This window comes from Homarus americanus, unplaced genomic scaffold (assembly GCF_018991925.1).
Source record: "Homarus americanus isolate GMGI-L3 unplaced genomic scaffold, GMGI_Hamer_2.0 scaffold31037, whole genome shotgun sequence".
Taxonomy (NCBI): Eukaryota; Metazoa; Arthropoda; class Malacostraca; order Decapoda; family Nephropidae; genus Homarus; species Homarus americanus.
In genome coordinates this window covers 4,426,404-4,446,271 of record NW_024722227.1, presented here as the reverse complement: position 1 = coordinate 4,446,271, position 19,868 = coordinate 4,426,404, and the positions used below count along the sequence as shown (strand labels likewise).

At 35.7% G+C, this 19,868-nt stretch overlaps 1 protein-coding gene across 10 annotated transcripts in view; it reads right to left on the bottom strand.

Moving 5' to 3' along the window:
• Nucleotides 1–11,801: 11,801 nt before the first annotated feature.
• LOC121862318 overlaps nt 11,802–19,868 on the bottom strand; it is a 144,174-nt gene continuing 136,107 nt past the window's right edge. For all 10 annotated transcript variants that reach the window (XM_042360484.1, XM_042360485.1, XM_042360489.1 and 7 more), the window contains 2 exons: nt 16,131–16,307; nt 11,802–15,615 (listed from right to left, as the gene is read on the bottom strand). In XM_042360484.1, the coding sequence (XP_042216418.1) occupies nt 16,134–16,307 (174 nt within the window). In that variant the 3' untranslated portion in view covers nt 11,802–15,615; nt 16,131–16,133. The remainder of the gene's footprint in view (nt 15,616–16,130; nt 16,308–19,868) is intronic.

The following is a 19,868-nucleotide window of genomic DNA, read 5'->3' as shown; positions in this document are numbered from 1 at the left end:
ATTAATTAGTTACAAGAGTATTTTATTTGTGAGCGTGTTCTACTTGTGTGTTCTACTTGTAAGAGGATGTTCTGCTTGTGTGTTCTACTTGTGTGTTCTACTTGTGTGTTCTACTTGTAAGAGGATGTTCTACTTGTGTGTTCTACTTGTAAGAGGATGTTCTACTTGTGTGTTCTACTTGTAAGAGGATGTTCTACTTGTGTGTTCTACTTGTAAGAGGATGTTCTACTTGTGTGTTCTACTTGTAAGAGGATGTTCTACCTGTGTGCTCTACTTGTGTGTTCTACTTGTAGGAGGATGTTCTACTCGTGTGTTCTACTTGTGTGTTCTACTTGTGTGTTCTACTTGTGTGTCTACTTGTAAGAGAATGTTCAATAAGTACACTGCCATAAGCACCTTTATAAGTTGTCTCGTCACGGGTGTGTTGTCTTCAAAAGTTGGTTGTTAAGTGACTCCCTCATGAGTGTGCCTCCATGAAAAGTTGTTCATAAACAGGTCATTCGTATATGTAGTCTGCTGGAGGCTGGTGTGAGTAGCTCCTTTATAAGCTATATCTCCATGTCAACTCTACCTTAAGTCTCTATTTCGATAAGCGGCCTTTAGTCTTATCTTGCATATTATGATAACGAGAGCCACTGGGAACGTTAGTATATAGGAGATATACTTTATTTGCTAGCCTTCTTTTGTAACACTCGCTTTGTAAATGTTAGTAGGAGCGATAACGTTTATGATAACACTCTGTAAACGTTAGAACGGGAGATAAGGTTATTTGTTAGTGTGTAAACGTGAGTGCGAAAGACGCGCTATTTGTTGGTTTGTTAACGTTAATAAAAACACATTATTTTTCATCTAATTGTTTGTGTGTTGACGTCAGTTAAACACGACCTCTTACGTCTCAAGAAGCGTTGTCTCAGTGTAATTAAGACGATATTAACTCCGCCAATGTTTATCGTGTGAAGAAGCTGTGGTGGCGTTGTCATGGGATCACCTGAAAGTTAATCCCAAGCATATTTCCCCTAAAGAATAACCACCCTAATGCTAAACCTTACCAAACATACCCTAACGTGTACTAATCTGACCTAACATACCCTAACCCCATCTAACCCATTCTACCTTAATCTAACCTCAGGAAGCAGTGGAGTGTTTAATTAATCATCAGGTGGAATAAGCTGGGGGTTAATTTCCTCATAGTATCCTTGTAATGTACAACTGCGTTTCAATAGCGAAGGTCATTAAGCGTGTATTCTAGGCCAGAATATAAACTAGTTATTAACAATTAAAAACAGTTTCAACTTTTATTTCTCACTTCCCTGATACATGAGTTCTGGCTTCCTGTTAGCTGACATATACAGTATATAAATATAATATAACAAGAACAGTAATTTAAAAAATGATTAATGCATTATTAATCATCCAAAGTCGTTACGAAGACACACACACACATACACGCCTCAGCTAAATAAGCTTTTTCAATATCAATAACAGGAGAAACTGTACTTATCATTTCACGATACACAAAGAAGCCGCGTCAGTGAACGTTCTCTACTGATGGCTGTACATACACCTGAGATAGACGATACTGAGGAGAAATTTACCAAAGGTCTTTAAAGGGGTGAGGGGAGAAAATGAGCTTCTAGTAGAGAAATAAATGCAGAAATAAGAAAAAATAGTTTCAATGAAATATAATACATTAAAATAACAGTAATAATAATAATAATAATAATAATAATAATAATAATAATAATAATAATAATATAGCACTCGAGCGAAATACCAATAATTGCAAACTGATACATTTTAGACAGACTGTGGCCTTGAATTATTATAACCTTCTGTCATGGTGTAGGCTATATTTACCCACAGATGGACTATTTATTTCTTCCCGTTCTAGAGTTGGCCCCCGCTAATAGAAAAACAGTAGATGGTATAGTATTGGCCGCCATCATTAGAATGGTGAAGCAACAATAATAATTCAATAAATTAAGAAAAAATTAATTTCCCGGTAACAAACAATAGCTATTGGACAACATTAATCGCAGGAAAATGAAAACAATATAAAAGATATGACACATTTCAGAGAAACACTGCGAGCTGTTGTGTACCCTGAGGAAGGTCAACAAAGAGAACTCCAAAACGTACTTGTTGAAATCGTTATGTCGGAAGATGATCGACAAACTTTTGAGTTGTTTTCCCGGAATACAACTCACAGTCTTCCATCTCAAGTCATTTTCACAGAAATTTAAGTGAAGTGACTTAGTTCTCTCTCGCGGGAGGACTTGAAAATCATAATCTGAGGATGGTAAGATTACACCTTCTGAGAAATTTCCGACACACCAACGTACATAGTACAATAGTAATGAGATTTTTTCGGGTGATCACTACGTGGGAAAATATCCATGGTGACGCTAATAAACTGTAATAATAATAATAATAATAATAATAATAATAATAATAATAATAATAATAATAATAATGATGATGATGATGATGATGATGATGATGATGATGATGATGATGATGATGATGATGATGATGATATTAACAATACATGTAATAACAATAATAATATTATTATTAAATTCGCTAAGGAGGTAATGATGAATAGTGATAAGAATAACATTAAAAGTGAGGGAATATGGAAGGAATAAAGAGGTAGGGAGATAGGAAGACAGTAAACTGAAGGGAGAAGTAAAGGAGGGAGGAAGATAGGAAGAAGGGAGGGAAATAATGAGGTAAGGGGAGGGAGATAGTGAGGTAAGGAAGGAGGGAGAGAAAGTGAGGTAAGGAAGGGGGAGAGATAGTGAGGTAAGGGGGAAGAGAGGGAGGTAAGGAAGGTGAGAGGAAGATAATGAGATAGGTTGGAGAGAGGAACCGAAAGGAGATAGTGAGGTAAGGAGGAAGGTAAGGAAGGAGAGAAGATAACAAGATTGGTGGGAGGGTGGGAGAGAGATTGAGGTAAAGAGAGAAGAAAGGAGGAAGATAAGGAGATAGGTAGAAGATAGAGAGGTAAGAAGGGAAGGAGAGTGAGTGAGTGGCGGGGACGCACCTTTAACAACATTCACAAGGTACTCCCCCAGGAGGCGACACTCGCCCCGGGACACAACTCTGCCTCGCCCGCTCGTCAACACTGCCACCCCAAGACACAGACACTTAATAACTTCTATTTTAAGCATCGCTGATGGCGGATGGAGGGAGAAAGGACATGGAAGAGGAGAAATTAGAAGGTATGGACAAGTGAGAAAGGATGAGGGTAAACTGATAACATAAACAATAGATTTAAAAGAACACTCCGGACAACCATACAGAACAGTATACTGTATCACATTATTACAGGTACTGTACTGAACTGCAGTATTTATAAAACGGATAAAAACCTTCATGCAGCATAACTTCAACAAAGAAAACATTAATAAATAAAATCCTATTGCTATATATAAATCCTTGAAGTAGGTCTCACGTGTGATGTTATGCGAGGTAGTAACACACAATAACTCACAGATACTCACAGATGATCTGGAAGAGGCTCACGCCTGTGACTCCAGCTCAATAGCCTCTTCTCTACTCAGACGGTGGCTGTGTGTGGCGGATATTTGTGCCCTATAATTATATACTGGTTGATTTTTCTAGTATTTATCTAATTTTGCTTCAAACTTTTCCACCGTCTCCACATTCACTACCCACTCAGGTAACCCATTCCAGTTGTTGACAACCCTACTCGTGAACGAGTGTCTTCTGAGATTTAGCCTCGCTCTTGTTTTGTAGAGCTTCTTTGAGTTCCCCCGGGTAGTGTCAGCCTCCCTCATCTGGAACATACCTGGTCATATATGCCACACACTATCTTGTACGTTTCCACTTGGTCCCCACGAGATCTTCTGTACGCCAGTGTCGGTAACTGTAATTTCTTTAGTCTTTCCTCATAAGATAAATCCTTGATCTGTGGTACTAATTTGGTAGCCCTCCTCTGTACATTCTCTCCTGCTTCAATATCCTTAATGAGATATGGGCACCAAATTTGATTAGCATACTCAAGGTGTGGCCTAACCAGAGCAGTGTACAGAGCCTTGAATATAGGTGCATCCAGATGAACAAAAGTCAAGTGTCCTTACTTGGAGCTGGCGGACGCTCGCCCCACAAGGGGTCACAGCTCAAGATTGAAGAAGCCGCAAGTCCAGAAAACTGTGAGGGCAAACTTTTTCGGAGTGAGGGTTGTAAACTCTTGGAACAATCTACCAGAGAGTGTTGTGACGGCACCGAGTGTGAGCTCTTTCAAGAGAAGACTTGACCAACACTGGAGCGGGTTCAGGTACATTCAGGAGCCGGTGCATGCCCAGTATTTGCCAACAGTGCTTGACAGAGACGTGACCGATCGCCCAAGCGGCTAACGAGCCGATCAGTGGCAAAGAGGATAAAAGTAAAAAATAAAAGACCCAATAATTTATTTGCCTGGTTTACCTTCTTCTCGCAATGGACCGAGAACTTCAGGGTTGGCTCCACGGGGGGGGATCCGGAACCTCCCTTTTCATCAGAAAATTCCAATACTTTTTCTTTAATGCAGTATTGTACTCGGGCATTTTTGTATAGTAAAATGTAATTACTGTTGACCTCAGAATATCTCCTAATATCAAGTGCATATGGCCTCAAAATGCCCATGATAGTGGTCACATTTAAAAAAGGGGGGGGGGAGCTTACAGCATACTGTTATCCTTATTATCTCAGGGGTTGTAAGTCCAAAATACAAGGTTTACACTCAGTAACCATCACAGTTCAGGGCTGGATCCAGGCCGATTCAACCGGTGCACATGCATCACAAAAAATTCGGGTCGATGCAAAGGTATCATAGGCATCGGTCAAATAATTGACCTATTGTTAACGTAACCAATGTCAGTGTTGACATGTGTGGCCCATCAGCTGCTGACCGTAGCTGTCACTTTTCGTACCTGAGTGGCAGGTTTGACAAACTGTGCCTAGGGATGGGATAATCAGAGCGGAGCCTGGGGGTGGGGTAAGGTCACAGCTCACAGGTAAGGTTACATTCACATCAACTCCTAACTCACATCACCTGAACTTCAGCTGGGATTCCCCCTTGAGGCATCATGCAGCGGTCTCCTTTGACAGTGTCAGTTAACCAGGGCTGAATTAAGGTTGTGAGGGACCTCAGGCTGATAAGAGGGAAGGGCCAATATATATACAGTACTTCCATACATTATATGCATAAAAAGGAGGTATTTAATCAAGTATATAATAACTGTACAGCCTTAATAAACATAACAAAAGTCGTTTACTTAACCACTTTGTAAAGTTGTGAACTGGTGACAAAGATTTAAGTTTAAGAAACACAAATTAAGGCCTAAACTCAAGGGCCAAATACTACAGCCTTATTAATTAGCCTTGTGGTTAATCCGGCCCTGCAGGTACCACATTTGCCACCAGGATTCCTTACATGAAATTATTCTATACACACCTGCTGTAGAATCAGAGTTTTATTTTTTACCAGCAAAGATTTACGGGTGGAAGTACTGTATAACTGAAGGCAATATTTACATCAAGATTCTGGTTTAATGAATTATTAACATTAAGTTTTGATATATAGAGCAAGGATATGTATGGCTAACTTACATCTGAGGGCAATTTAACCTAAATCAACAAATGTGTTGCCTGATACTATCAAAGGTGACCGCCGTCGGGCACGGTGATGCCTCAAGGAGGGAATCCCAGTTGCTCTGCGGTGTAGAGAACTGTTGCTAGAGAAAACAGCAAGGCAATGTCCAAGCTAGGCTGATTGCTTTGCCGAGCGTTGAGGCAGCCAACACCCCCCAAGAACTGCAACCCAGTGTGTACACTAACGTGTAAAATTTTTGCTCTTTTTGTTTTTTTATACTATACAGTATACAGTACCGATATGCTTTTGTTTATGTTGTTATGCCTATAATTTTAAGTTTTAATGTTACAGTGTACAAGTAAAGCTACTTTTTCAGGTGAATCTAGTGATCTGAAAAGAGACTTCGCAGCCAGTTACTGAGGGTTTAGCAGTAATTACAGGATGTACACAAGAGTGGAATAGATGGTAGTGTGTGTATATGTTTATTCGTAGTTATTATATTCATATGATGTACATTCTCAACATCTATATTCGTTGAAGGAGATGTGATTAATTAATTTAATAAAATGCAATTATTGCAATCAATAAATAAATATAATAAAAAAATAAAAAAATAAAATAAAAATCACCGAATACAGCATTTTCTTTGTCAACTTGTTCTTGGGACAGTGGCGTCTGCTCTTCTTAGTTCATGTCAAGTGGGGAAGGTGTTTTAGGTGGGCAAAGGTTGGGTTTGGGAGAGGAGGAAGCTCAACTTGGGACATTCAGTGGGGACCAGTCGAACAATTCCAAGCTCTCCTCTTCCTTTACCCGCTTGAGGACAAGTCTTACTAGTGTTGGTGATAGGAGTAGTGGTCTTTCTTATACATTTTAGGCCTGGTGCTCCAAATTCCAGAAAAATTCCCTATCCGGTAATACCAGGTCCCAAGTTTATTTCTGCCTTCACTGATTTTCCAAACACAGGCTTGGAATGTGGATTATTAATTTTTCATTTGTGGGAAAATTTTAATCATCGATCTACAGTATCTATATACAGTACACTACTATATGACACTACTGCCCAGTAGTTTGTACACGTATACAGGAATAACAATGACGGGGTCATACGAGCAGATGAGGGCGTGCAAATCTTACTCCAAATACTTTATATTTCAAATACTTGTGCTACTGTAAACTGTATACAGTGGTTCCTCGGTTAAAGAACACAATTCGTTCCAGAAGGTCGTTCGTTAACCAAAAATTTCGTGAACCGAATCCATTGTTTCAATGGGATATTGGGAAATTGGTTCCAGCTCCCAGAAAAGTACATACAAAGTAAAAAAAAAAAAAAGAAGTAAAGTACACTTACTTTGAGGTGTGTATGTAGAAGGCTCCTGGTTGATGATGATGATGGGAATTAGAAGTGGGGTGGAGGAGAAGGGAGAAGAGAAGGAAGTGGTATGGAGGAGAAATCACCTTTCAGTGGACCCAAGCTTGATGCCTCATTTCACCAATAAAATTTTAACTTCACTAGGTGTAATTCAAGATTATTTTCTTTAAATCAACACTGCACTGTGCTATATATTATCAATATGCTAACTAAAGTTCAGAATGACCAATAATTTCAATGAAAAATGCAAAAATATTCAAGACACCAACAAAATGGCTGCTCTCTCGACAGTAAGCAAAGCCAGACTGAACCTGTACTGCATGCAGGGCTGTCGTAATTTCCGAATCTTGTTTACCGAACGCGCTGATTGGTTCAACTGCTCGCGTTGTGATTGGTTGCGAGTCCATGACGTAATATTACTACTGTATTTTCTATAATATAATGTCTGGTGAGGGGTAACGAAGATCCCAGATACAGTAATTATATTAGAGTAGTCCTCATACTCAGTGAATTTCATTGTTCCTGTCATTAGTTTTATAAATTTCTGAATAATAAACACTGCATTATACACCATTCAGAGTGTTATATAAGATCACATTGGAACAGACCGTTGGCTTCCTTGTCTCGACTCTCGATATCGCTTCATGTGTGACTCAGCAGAATATTATTCTGCTAAAATATCGCTAGTAAAATGTAGGTAAGGTAATTAAATACATCTAAAATTTATTTATGTGTATTCTATATGGTATTTTAGCCATGAAAAAGCATATTTCCTAAAGTCGGTAATTTACCGACTGTCGGAGTAGTGACGTCACGGCTTACCGACTACGTCATCAATTTACTGATTATCAGACGAAGTACCGGATTTGAACCAATCAGCGTGTTCGATAAACAAGAGTCGGAAATTCCGACAGCCCTGACTGCATATTATATTGTCAATATGTTAAATAAATGTTAAAATGAATAATAATTTTAATATAAAACATTAAAAAATATGAAATAGCTCAACTTTATTGATATTTACTCAATTGGAAACGAATTTAAACATAGAACAGATTACTGAATTGGCAGACTGGGCCATCAGCTGACCCTCACAACAAAACATGATTTTCGTAAGGATTTCGTTAATAAAATTTTTGTTCATTAACCGAATTGAAGATTCTTATGGAAGGTAATTCATTAACCGAAATTTTGTTAACCGAGGCGTTTGTTAACCGAGGGACCACTGTACTTTTCTCTAGTGATTTTAGTTTACACAGATTTCAACTTTTTCAAAGACAAACCTGCATTACACATCACCAGGCAGCTGTGGCCTTGAAATGGCTATGCATGTTGCCACTGATTCATGTAATGAAACTGTAAAAGTTGTGGGAAAATCATTTCAGTACTCTAATGTGACTTAAAAATAAAAGAAATATAAAATAAAACTATAAAAAAGAAAAATTAAAATGAAGGGAATGAGTGTGGGAGGTGAATGTATATATGGGTGCGTTATGCACTCCACAATGTGACGTCACGACATGAACAGTGCGTCTGTGAAGTCAGATAGCTCGCTGAACTTGCCCATTCTTTGCGTCATCCCATAGGATGGTTTAAGGGTGGAAGTAGCAACTTTTTGTACATAAGATATATGCTATTTTATTTTATGATGTGCTATGTATTATTTTCATTGTTTATTACACTGAAGTAATTTTGACATTAGTAAAATACAGACTAATGAAGGATTGGAACTTATTCCCTTTAACTCATTGTTAAATCTACCTATGACAGTAAAGTTCCCGAGAACGAAATGGATTTCGTGAACGTATCTACAGGTACTTCATTGCCAGAGGTATACTGTACACATCCACATCATTCACTTTATCTCACACTACCCAGTACCTACCAGAGAGCCAGTACATGACTAGTACTTGCCAACAGTGTGTGACAGAGATGTGACCGATCGCCCAAGCGGCTAACGAGCCGATCAGTGGTGAAGAGGCTAAAAGTAAGTAGAAGTATAAGGCCATCCATAACACATGCACAATTACAATAAAAAAAAAAAAGTCTGCACCCCGTTTGATGGCCTTGGCAACGATCACTATTCATTTGGTATGGTTGGTACTTTTGATTGTGATGCATTGTGTAACCAATACGATGAATTCTGTATATCTTGTATAGTTAATGCAGAGAAATTAACAGGAACACTGTACATTACTCATGAGTGTTGTTCAGAATTCTTGGTCTGGTGTGTCATATTGTGTAACACCATAGAGGCACAGAAAATTTTTTGTTGACTGTACATCAGGACTCAGGAACCTTAAAAAATCTTCTTTGCAACTCTGAAAGCTTCTAGAATCTAGAACCTTACCATTACATCTATTAACACTTTAAATAAAATGCAGCTTAATTTACTTACAGTATATTATGATTATTTTACTTGAGAGATTAAATAAGCTAATTTGTGTTAGTGTAATATACTGGTTGTTGGTTTGGACTGTCGTGCTTCCCCGCTGACATGGACATCCGAATAACGGATTCCATCTGATTAATGACGTTACTGTGGCTTAATTAGTATGGTATCATAAGCAAAAATAATCAAATACAAGAAATCACATGCTACAGACATGCCACCTCTCCCACCAATTCAACTAAATGTGTCACACTTTGTTCTCCTGATTTTTGAGAAAAATATTCCTGTGGAAATACCACATGTGTACATAGTGTTGGCTGTGTATGTCAATATCAAAATTGGTTATCAAGCGCCACAGTATACACAGAAACAGCATAAAAAACTGTGTGAATAAAATGTATTTAGTCTGTGAGAAAATGATATTAGCACCCATCCATAAAATGCCACATTATCTGTCATTGTATATTTGAATGCTATGAAGGACCTTTAAATCCTTAAATTGTGACCATGGAAAAATTGGGTGATCTGTGTATGTGTAAGAAATTATTATTTTTTCAATTATAAAAAAAAAAAAAAATCACAGTTATAAAAAAGGATGTAGAATAATAGAATACTGTACTGTACTGGTATACAGTACAGTGAACCCTCACTTTACGCGGTCACTTGAACCCACGGCGGCCCGCGTAAAGTGAACAACATAACATATGGGATTAATTGAAATAGAGACTGGACCGACCCCCAAACTCCACTTTTTCAGACACAATACCTACGTTGTAGTAAAAATAACTTCTTAATTTTATGATGGTATGTACATACAATTAATAATTAAGAGAAATATCAATAATATTAGGTTTTTTAACACTTACATTAGTAGAAAAGATGGCTGGGCACACGGGTATGGGGGGTTGGTTCCGAGGCAGAGGGCAGATTATTGGCCCTCACCTGTATCACTTGTATCAATTGTATCACTATCCACCACAGAGGCTTGCAGGGCCTCTTTGTCAAACCCCTCGAAGTCCATATACGTAAATCCATATCCTCACTATCATTATCACTATCACCAACTTGGGCCGGCTGTGGTGGGTGGCCGGTGAAGAACTCGGTAATGTTTTGATGACTGGGCGACCTTGTGCACACCCTGCTCGCGCCGCTCCGCGTAAAAGGGTACACACACCGCGGAAAGTGAGCATTCCATGTTCGGCAGGGTACCGCTTAAACGTGGAAACGCGTAAAGTGGGACCGCGTAAAGCGAGGGTTGACTGTATATAATTATAAAAAAATTTCATTACTTGTCCGGTGGATGTTTTTCTCTGTGCACACTTCCATTACAATAACATGCAATAATGGTCAGGGAACCAATTCCCTCCCTTTTATCACCCTTGAACTGCAAGAACTGTAAGACCAAGACATTCCACTCTCCATGCTTAATAAAAACCTCCTGAGGATCTTACTCACAGTTCCACTCTTAAACCTGAAACAAAACATGGGAACACCATACACATTTAAATGTCTTGGTGGGAAATGAGCTTATGTATTGGCATTGGCTGAAGCCACCTACGTCACTGTTAACAGACGTTGGCCGCACTTTAAGGGTAAAATTTTCTGTTCTCATTATAGTTTTGCAATATTTGCTGTGATTTTAGAAAAATGAGCAGACAAATGTTTTTTAAACTACAGTATTTGGGTGAACTTTTGAAGTGAAGGAGTAAAAGTCCTCAACACTTACGAGTAAGCATGTAGTACTGTACTGTACTTAAACGCAGCATTTTCTTTGACCTAAACAAGAAATGAATTTGTATTTGTATTTATTTTTATTTTTTCTACGGGGATTAGCCCACCCGGGCACAGGTCACTGACCCACATTGGGGCTTGGGGGGCAAAAATGTTATTATAATACTGTAATAATAATAATAATAATAATAATAATAATAATAATAATAATAATAATAATAATAATAATAATAATAATTCATAGTAAATAAAATTTATATTAAATAATACAAAATTGAAAATAAAATAATAATGATAATACTACATGTAATAATAATGACACTGTAATAAAAATAATAATAATAATAATAATACTAATGAACCATAAAGAAATACAAATATGAAAAAAAATCAATAGTGAGAAACAACATACTGTATGTATGTACAGTATGTGTTGTCAACGTAAGAGAAACAATTGAGACCCTGCAATTGTGTGTAAATGAGGCAGAAAGTTAGATCAGTAACCTGGGACTTGGTCCAAATTTTCGTGATGCCATATGGCAGCAGGGTCTACCATTAGACAACACATAATGCTTCTAATATCTTCCCCGGCGGTAGTACCTCCCTGTTCGGTAGCTGCCTACGACCTACTTCCTACTAACACAGTACAGCAATGGTCACCTCAACCCCAATTTCAGGGAGAATCCTTCTAGGATAGAAAAAATCATTTGGAAAATAAACTCACTTTGTTCTAGTTCTGCAAAACCCCATACAGAGCCACAACCTAGCCTATACCTGACACAGCTGCATCAAATAACACACAAACAGAATCTACTTAAAATTAGTTTTGAGTTAAAAAGACCCAACAGTTCATCTCACATATGAAAATAATGAATGAAATAAAACTTCCAATCCACTTTAAGTAAAATAAAACACAAAGAATCAGATGCACTTAAAGTGAACTCAAAGGTTCATCAAGTAAATGTGGGCTTGGAGTTATTTTATTATATCTAAAACCACTAGCACATGGTCGATATCATCCTATTACCTCTCCACGTCGTTCAATTTATATTTCATTAGAATTAATGATCATGTCAGTATCCAGTCATGTGTGACCGAGCAAAGAGTCAAATACTTGTTGAGGTAATTGGATGGTTTCTGGTATCAGTTTTTAATATAATTATTCCTAACATTGATTATACACATTGTATGGATTCCATCAAATATGTTGTACTGTACTGTATTTCAAATTTATTTATCATGATTTGTGTTACAGTACTCAATAAATAAAACAGAAAAAATTATATCATATTTGATTTTTTATTATAAACGAATTTGGGGAGCCTAGTGGTAATACAACATAATAAAAACAAAGACTTCAACATGAACCTGAGGTTTTGATAAAAATGAATAAATAGACTTAATCAAACAAACCTACATAAATGCATAACAAATTTCATTCATAATTATTTAAACAAATATTTACCATAAATAAAATATGACTTAAGAATGGCTGAACTTAAGTAACATGTTATGGTCAAACAACTTGAACCCACATTTTCTGACCATCTCAACCATAATTCTAAAGTGCTTCTCTCCTCAAGTGTTGGTCATGCACAGTTGTCAGTATTAAGCACTTCTTACTTCAATAGCATAATGAAAAATGGATAGTTTATTTGTGCTCTTGTAAATGTAATTAAATTTTTACATCACGTTAAAGTTCCGAGAAATTTTGAAATGTTTTTTACTTCTTAAAAGCAAAAGTTTAATATAAGTTTTACAAGATCTGCAAACAGTGATGGCTCTCACATACATGATGACTCATTATTGTAATTTAGTGACATTAAGTGATACTAAACTTTCCAAGAAAATGAAAAAAAAAAAAAAAAAGGAAAGCAAGAACTTAAGTCAGCTTACCAAAAATAAGAAAAAATTAAATACTGTAATGTGTTTGAACTTAAAAAACAGTGCAGGTGAGCAACATGACTGAAACTGGTGCATCTTAAACCAAGATACAAAGCAAAGACTTTGTATGGCAAGAAGCATAAAACATATACAGTAATCTGTGCTAATGTATGATAAAATATTGCCTCAATAACTGGTCATATCAGAAAATACAAAACCCTACTTTTTTATTCTTTCAGTTTTATTTAATCTTAATATTTCAATGCAAACTAGCCAGAATCAATCAAGAAAGCGAAAACACACACACACACACACACACACACGTACGTGAATCTTATAAACATGAGTTTCATGACCAACAGTGTATGTAACAACATGTGACAAAGTTACTATCATGGTATGTGTTACTCTAACCTAATGATGATAATACTAATTGGAAATGCAATGTAATCTTAAACAATTCACCAACTACAGTACAGGTACTACATAATGACCGATATGACCAAATATTAATGGAAGATGATGTGCCCAGTGATTGAGACCATTGAGTATATATATATATATATATATATATATATATATATATATATATATATATATATATATATATATATATATATATATATATATATATATATATATATATATATATATATATATATATATATATATATATATATATATATCAGTTGAGTTTTCTTTAATGGCACCTGCATACCTCTTTCAGTCAGCTTCTTGTAAAACTTAAAATATGTGAAACAATGTTATTTAAAAACATTATAGGTCATCATTCTTTCATATTTATAGAATGATGTAAAAGTTTAATCCATTTTCTAGTAAGTGTATTATAGCACAAAATAACTGATATGTACAGTGATCGACACTTCTGGAACTTCCTGTGCCATATTAGGAATACCAGGGCTTTCATGTAGAGCAGTTTGAAGAAAATACTGTATGTGAAACTGAGAAAAGTGAGTCTATAAGTCCCAGTCATCTTTCATTTTTGTACATAAGAGTGAGAATGAAATTCTACAAAAGACCCTAAAATTACTTAATATACTAACCAGATTTCTTCTCCCTAGTAATAAATCTTTCATACTATCACTATATTATATCTTTGGTATTTCAAATATTTCTAAAATTAAATACTAAATGTAAACTGCAGTTCCAAAATCAAGCTGACCCTAATTTTGTTAGATTGGAGCTCCTGGCACTCCTAAGTATGACACAGAGGTCCCAGGGTCCTGTTGGACACTAGTTTTCCTTCCCCCATGAGCACAGACACACAGGTTTGTTTTGCTTAGAAGCCAGATAGCACTAAATCAGCATGACTATGGAAAAATTCCAGAGATTTGGCATAAATAAATAAAAAGAAAATAAAAAAAATGCTTACCTAGATGCTGCAAAACATGGAAGACCCAGAAAATAAAACTACTAATAAAATCAATATACTATACAGTATATAAAACAGAACCTATGTTTCCATACTCACATTAGTGCCTGATCATCCCAAACCCAAAGGCAAGTGTTGACAAGACTGACCAAAAGCTTGGTATGATAACCATTTTGTCTTTCCTCCATTTTACCTCATTTAGTCTTCTATCTATGTCACAGATATTTCCATACACTGAAATTTTATACTACTGTATACTGTATATCATAACAGATTTCCAGTCTTCACGGCATGTGAATTACACTCAATATTTTCCAAGCCGATTTGATGGTTCGTATAATTATGAACTATAAAATGAACAGAATTTTGCTCTGACAGAAATTAGTTATCAAAATTGATCATCAGTGTTCAGCTGGATCTGGAATGATCAAGACATTGAAAAAATTTTTAGAAGAAAATCAGTCTTTTTTTCAGCAAACCTCTTATGACCTTCTATGGAATAGGGGCTTGTTTTGTCATTATTATTTTAAGCTGGAGTTTGGAAAACAAACCTTCCTGAAATGTATTATCCTCAGAGCATAATATTCTTTTGACAAATATTCTTAGCGTATAATACAAGCATAATTTTACCAAATTAATGCACTTTTTGCTACACCCTTCAGGTTCTACAATATAACGAATGCCTCAACAATCATAGGGTATATACAGTTATTATATACACAAATTGCCATGTCAACTAATAAACTGCTAACAAAACATTATATACATAGTATTCTACATGCACACCATGAATCACACCCAATACAGTACTGTATATGGTTGTTTTGATGAACCTGACAGCACCTGTCACTATCCAAAGTTTGGGTAACCTAAACTTTTATTGCTATGGTTTGTGTTTTTTGATGAATGATCTGAAGAGATTCTTAGTTGATTGTTGTTAAGATTAAGAGGTCAGTGATACTCTGGTTGACATCCCACTTTGCCTGGTCCATAGATAAGTGACATTATCATCAGTTGATTGTCATTTACCTATGCAACTACAGTAAACTTGTTTTGCCTTCCATCTCATAGAGAAAATGTGTGTCAACAGTTTTCCAATAGATTTATGAGTGACATTATTGAAAAATTTCTCTTCAGGAAGCCTCAGCTCAGGCTTACATCAACCACAAGATTTAGACTGAAAGTATTAAACAGCAGATCTGGATCTCCACCACTTCTGTTTTCAAACATGTACACATTCTCCACACCTGCAGAAGTAAACAAAAAATAACTTGAGAATAAAATACTGTAAACAGGACTGTACATAATATTTTCATTGATATGCAGAAGCATGACTCATTACAAGTCAAAGCTCAACTTTCTTTTCCAAGTTAAAATAAGCTCAACTTTTAATCTTTGGATGCCAATATAAATATCCTTCCGTGTATACCTAAAGTAAGCTTCCAGTAAAGTTTGGTGATGGTACAAAGTGTGACAAAAGTTATTGCCTAGAAACCACAATGGTGACAGACAGTGACACAGCATCAGGTATAAGAGCCTGGGATACTGTACATCAACACAGTAGCTCTGGTTCTTCACACAAACTTAATAGTATCACAAATTCAATGATTTTTAGGTATTTACAATTCATTTATTTTTAGGAATTTTCAGTAATTATATAAAAAGTTTAATTCACTCATAACAATATCTACCTGTGCTTGAATAAATTCCAACCACACCCCTACACATAAATACATGAATAATACACAAAATATTGACTTGCCTCTCATTTGACAAGAACATTATAGTGACGGTCATCCTCAGCAACCAGGGTAACTTCAGGCCAGACTCCAATGTTAGCATCAGGATAGTAACAGATAAAGTCGTCTTTACCAAAGCTTGCAGGGCGAACAACTTGCAGCGTGACCCCCAAAGTGTGACCCATCAAAAACATCTCGATCTAGAAATACAACACATCTGTAATCCTGCTGACATAAGGAACAATATAAGAATACTGTATAACTTGTTTATATATACTGTATATGACTATAACTAGATCAGACAGTCGACTATAAATTATTTAGCTGAAAGCCTTAAACTAATTTATATATAAAACTACTGTAGTATAATGTTTAGAACTTTAGAAATATCACAATAAACTGAAAATGATAACCTATAAAAGCAAGGAAAATTTCTGTACCTGTACTTTATACCTAAACCAATACAGTACGTATTTGTTTTAATATACTGTACTGCATTCCTAATTATAACGTTTTAAGAACTTCTCATGCAAAGGGAGTTCCCAGACGGTATATTATGTCAAATATATGGTATACTGAATAACTGAAGTGTAAGATTATTACTGTACCCTATAAGCTTACAATCTTAGAGAGTTGGGTTAAGGCCTCTTTCACACAAGCATTTTTTGTCATGGGACATGTGTCGTACGATTTAGAAATAATGACGTTGAATGAGACGTCGACCAAATGCTTGTACAGTACCGGGGTACTTCCAAAACATGACGCATAAATATATGTCCTGAGTTTTAGAATTCTTCTTTTGGCAATGGAAGATGTTGGACGAGTGTTTGCTTTGTCATGCGACAGTTGTGTTTCAGCTATGTGAATACTTCAGCAAGTGTCTCATTCCTTTGTGGTATGTATTTTTAAGTAATTGTGTATTTGAATATGCAATATAGGTACTGTATCCCTAACTAACTATACACATATATATATATACTGTATATATATATATATATATATATATATATATATATATATATATATATATAGACCCCGACTTATGACTGTTTCGACTTACGACCGTCGGGACTTACGACCGCCGCAGTTGTGACCATTTTTTTTTTTCAAATGACACATGCATTTTCTATACCGAAATGTTTCCAGTTAATGTAGTCTCCATGTATAATTAGAAAATTATGGGGGCCCCATGTGCATTCAGCTGACTACATTAAAGGTAAGTGCTCAGTCACACTGTATCCATTCCTTATTATTTATTACTTTCACTGTACTGTATCCATTCCTCATTATTTATTACTTTTACTGTACTGTATTTCATTGTAGATTTTTTTTTTAATCTATGTCAGACTTACGACCATTCGGACTTACGACCTGGATTTGGGTCCCTAACCCCGTCGTAAGTCGGGGTCTAGCTGTGTATATATATATACAGTGGGGTATGCTATAACGAATCTAATTGGTTCTACAACCTTGTTCGTTATAGCATTCGTTTGTTATAGGATTAATCCGTTCCAGGCCCCGTTATAGCATACCCCACTGTAATATATATATATATATATATATATATATATATATATATATATATATATATATATATATATATATATATATATATATATATATATATATATATATATATATATATATATATATATATATTTTTTTTTATTATTACAGTTTATTTACCAGTATATAGAACATATATCATCACTTTATAGCCTGTTAATTACTATGAATACTGATGAGAACCTTGGAATTTCATATAATTCGGCATGGATACGGTCTCGGAATTTATTATAAAAGAACTGGGGAAATGCCGAGTTATATAAAATTATCAGGGAATATCTCGGCATATTTGGCCATGTGGATAATAATCTCTGCACTCCATGTTTGGTCAGTCTGGTGTTTGTTATTGTTGTGGTCAGGTGTGTGCTGGCTCACTCCACCTAGTATATGGATGTGGGAAGGGAGGGTGTTGTAGCACTCCAATATTTTGGTATAACCCATTAACACCCAACAACCTCCCCCATTCATGTCAGGCCAGCCACTGTATTCAATGCAATTAATTTTATCCAAATTCCAACTGCAGTATTTGAATCTTACAGTTATCCCAACTTTGTCCCATTTGGTAAAAATTCTAATTTAGTAAAAATCTTTAGGATTTCCGGGTAATGAGATGATTCACTTTAAGCCGTATAAAAATCCCCATCCCCAGAATTTTCCGGGTAACGGAAGAATGTTCTCGGAAGTTCCAGAAATTGAGCTGGATTTTCATCTCTCAAACCCAGACAAAGAAACTCCCCCATTCCCAGAATTTTCCGGGTACTGGGAAATTTTTTTTAGAATTTTCCAGAAAATGTGTCCCTTGGAAAAAAGTTCCCAAAGTCGGAATTTTCTGGGAAATTCTGGCTTTGGGAAATTTTTTTCTGAAAAAATTTCCCTTCTGGCTATTGGAGAATTCCAGTTAAGAGGGATTCCAGCTTACAGAGATATTACTGTTTACATTCCATGTCAATGAGTTTAACCTAATGATAACTATAATTAACGTGGATTTTGCCAAAAGTAAATAGCGAGAGGGTGTTGAAACCTAATTAACGTTAACGTGGATTATTGTAATATGGATGATCGTAAATGAAAGCACTTTATAAAAGTAAAAGTGACGCTATTTAATGGATGGACCCGCCATTTACACTTTCTTTTCGATTCTCTAAGTTTAATTATTGGAAAATCAACATCAATCCTCTTTTTACATTTCCCATCATGAACATATTAAGTTGAAGTGATGCGTGGAAGAAAAAGTTCATGTGAATTTATCGCTTTCTGCACAGCGGACGCATATATGTATTGTCGCGAAAAAAAGAAGAAAAAAAGACCTAGTGTGAAAGAGGCCTAAATATATATCACTGGAGCATAACAGCAACTTTACCCTTGAATATATTGACTGTCAATTTCATAGGATAATTTATTCTCTAGATTCTTATTACTAATTCTCATTACTCAACTAACTGCATGTGGTAGATTGGTCTCTAAAATATAATTAATTACATCACCATAATCAATATGCTTAGAATGAAAATAAATTTTTCTATCAATATATTTATCAAGGTAAAGGGATTGAATGTGAATATTTTTCAGCAGAAGCACTTGTACATAGTTTACATGTCCTTTGAAGCACTAGAGATGAGTACAGTACATTACTGTATAATTATTAAATAAACAAGTGTGCATTCACATGTCAGAACTCAAAGAATGCCTATTAAACAAATAAACATTTTCATGGCATATTACACAAACAAGAAGCATTCATGTGGCATATCAAAAAAACTGGGAGTACGTAAGCATCATATTGCACAAACAGAAAGCATTTTTGCGGAATATTACACACAGAAAGTACTCATATGGCATGTTAAACAAATACGAAGGGCAATTATGACACGAGTACAACTGCCATATGCACTCTTCATATACAGGTATTAGTAGAAAAGTGTGATTAGTAGAAAATGTTGTATCGTAGACAGCTTCAACACATAAGGATGTACTGAACTGAAATGAGAATCAATACACTTTTATTCTTTTGCTCATCCTTATTTAGATTAAGAAAGGGTTGGCCAACTCTTGTCTTATTTACATGGAATTGTTTCTTTTTCTTCAGAGGCAATATTTTCCTGATTTGAGGACCATTTTTAGGAATCAACTTATGGTAATAGCCACTTGAGAGTCTGGTGTCATACATAAGAGGATGGTCAACAGAGATCTGGTAT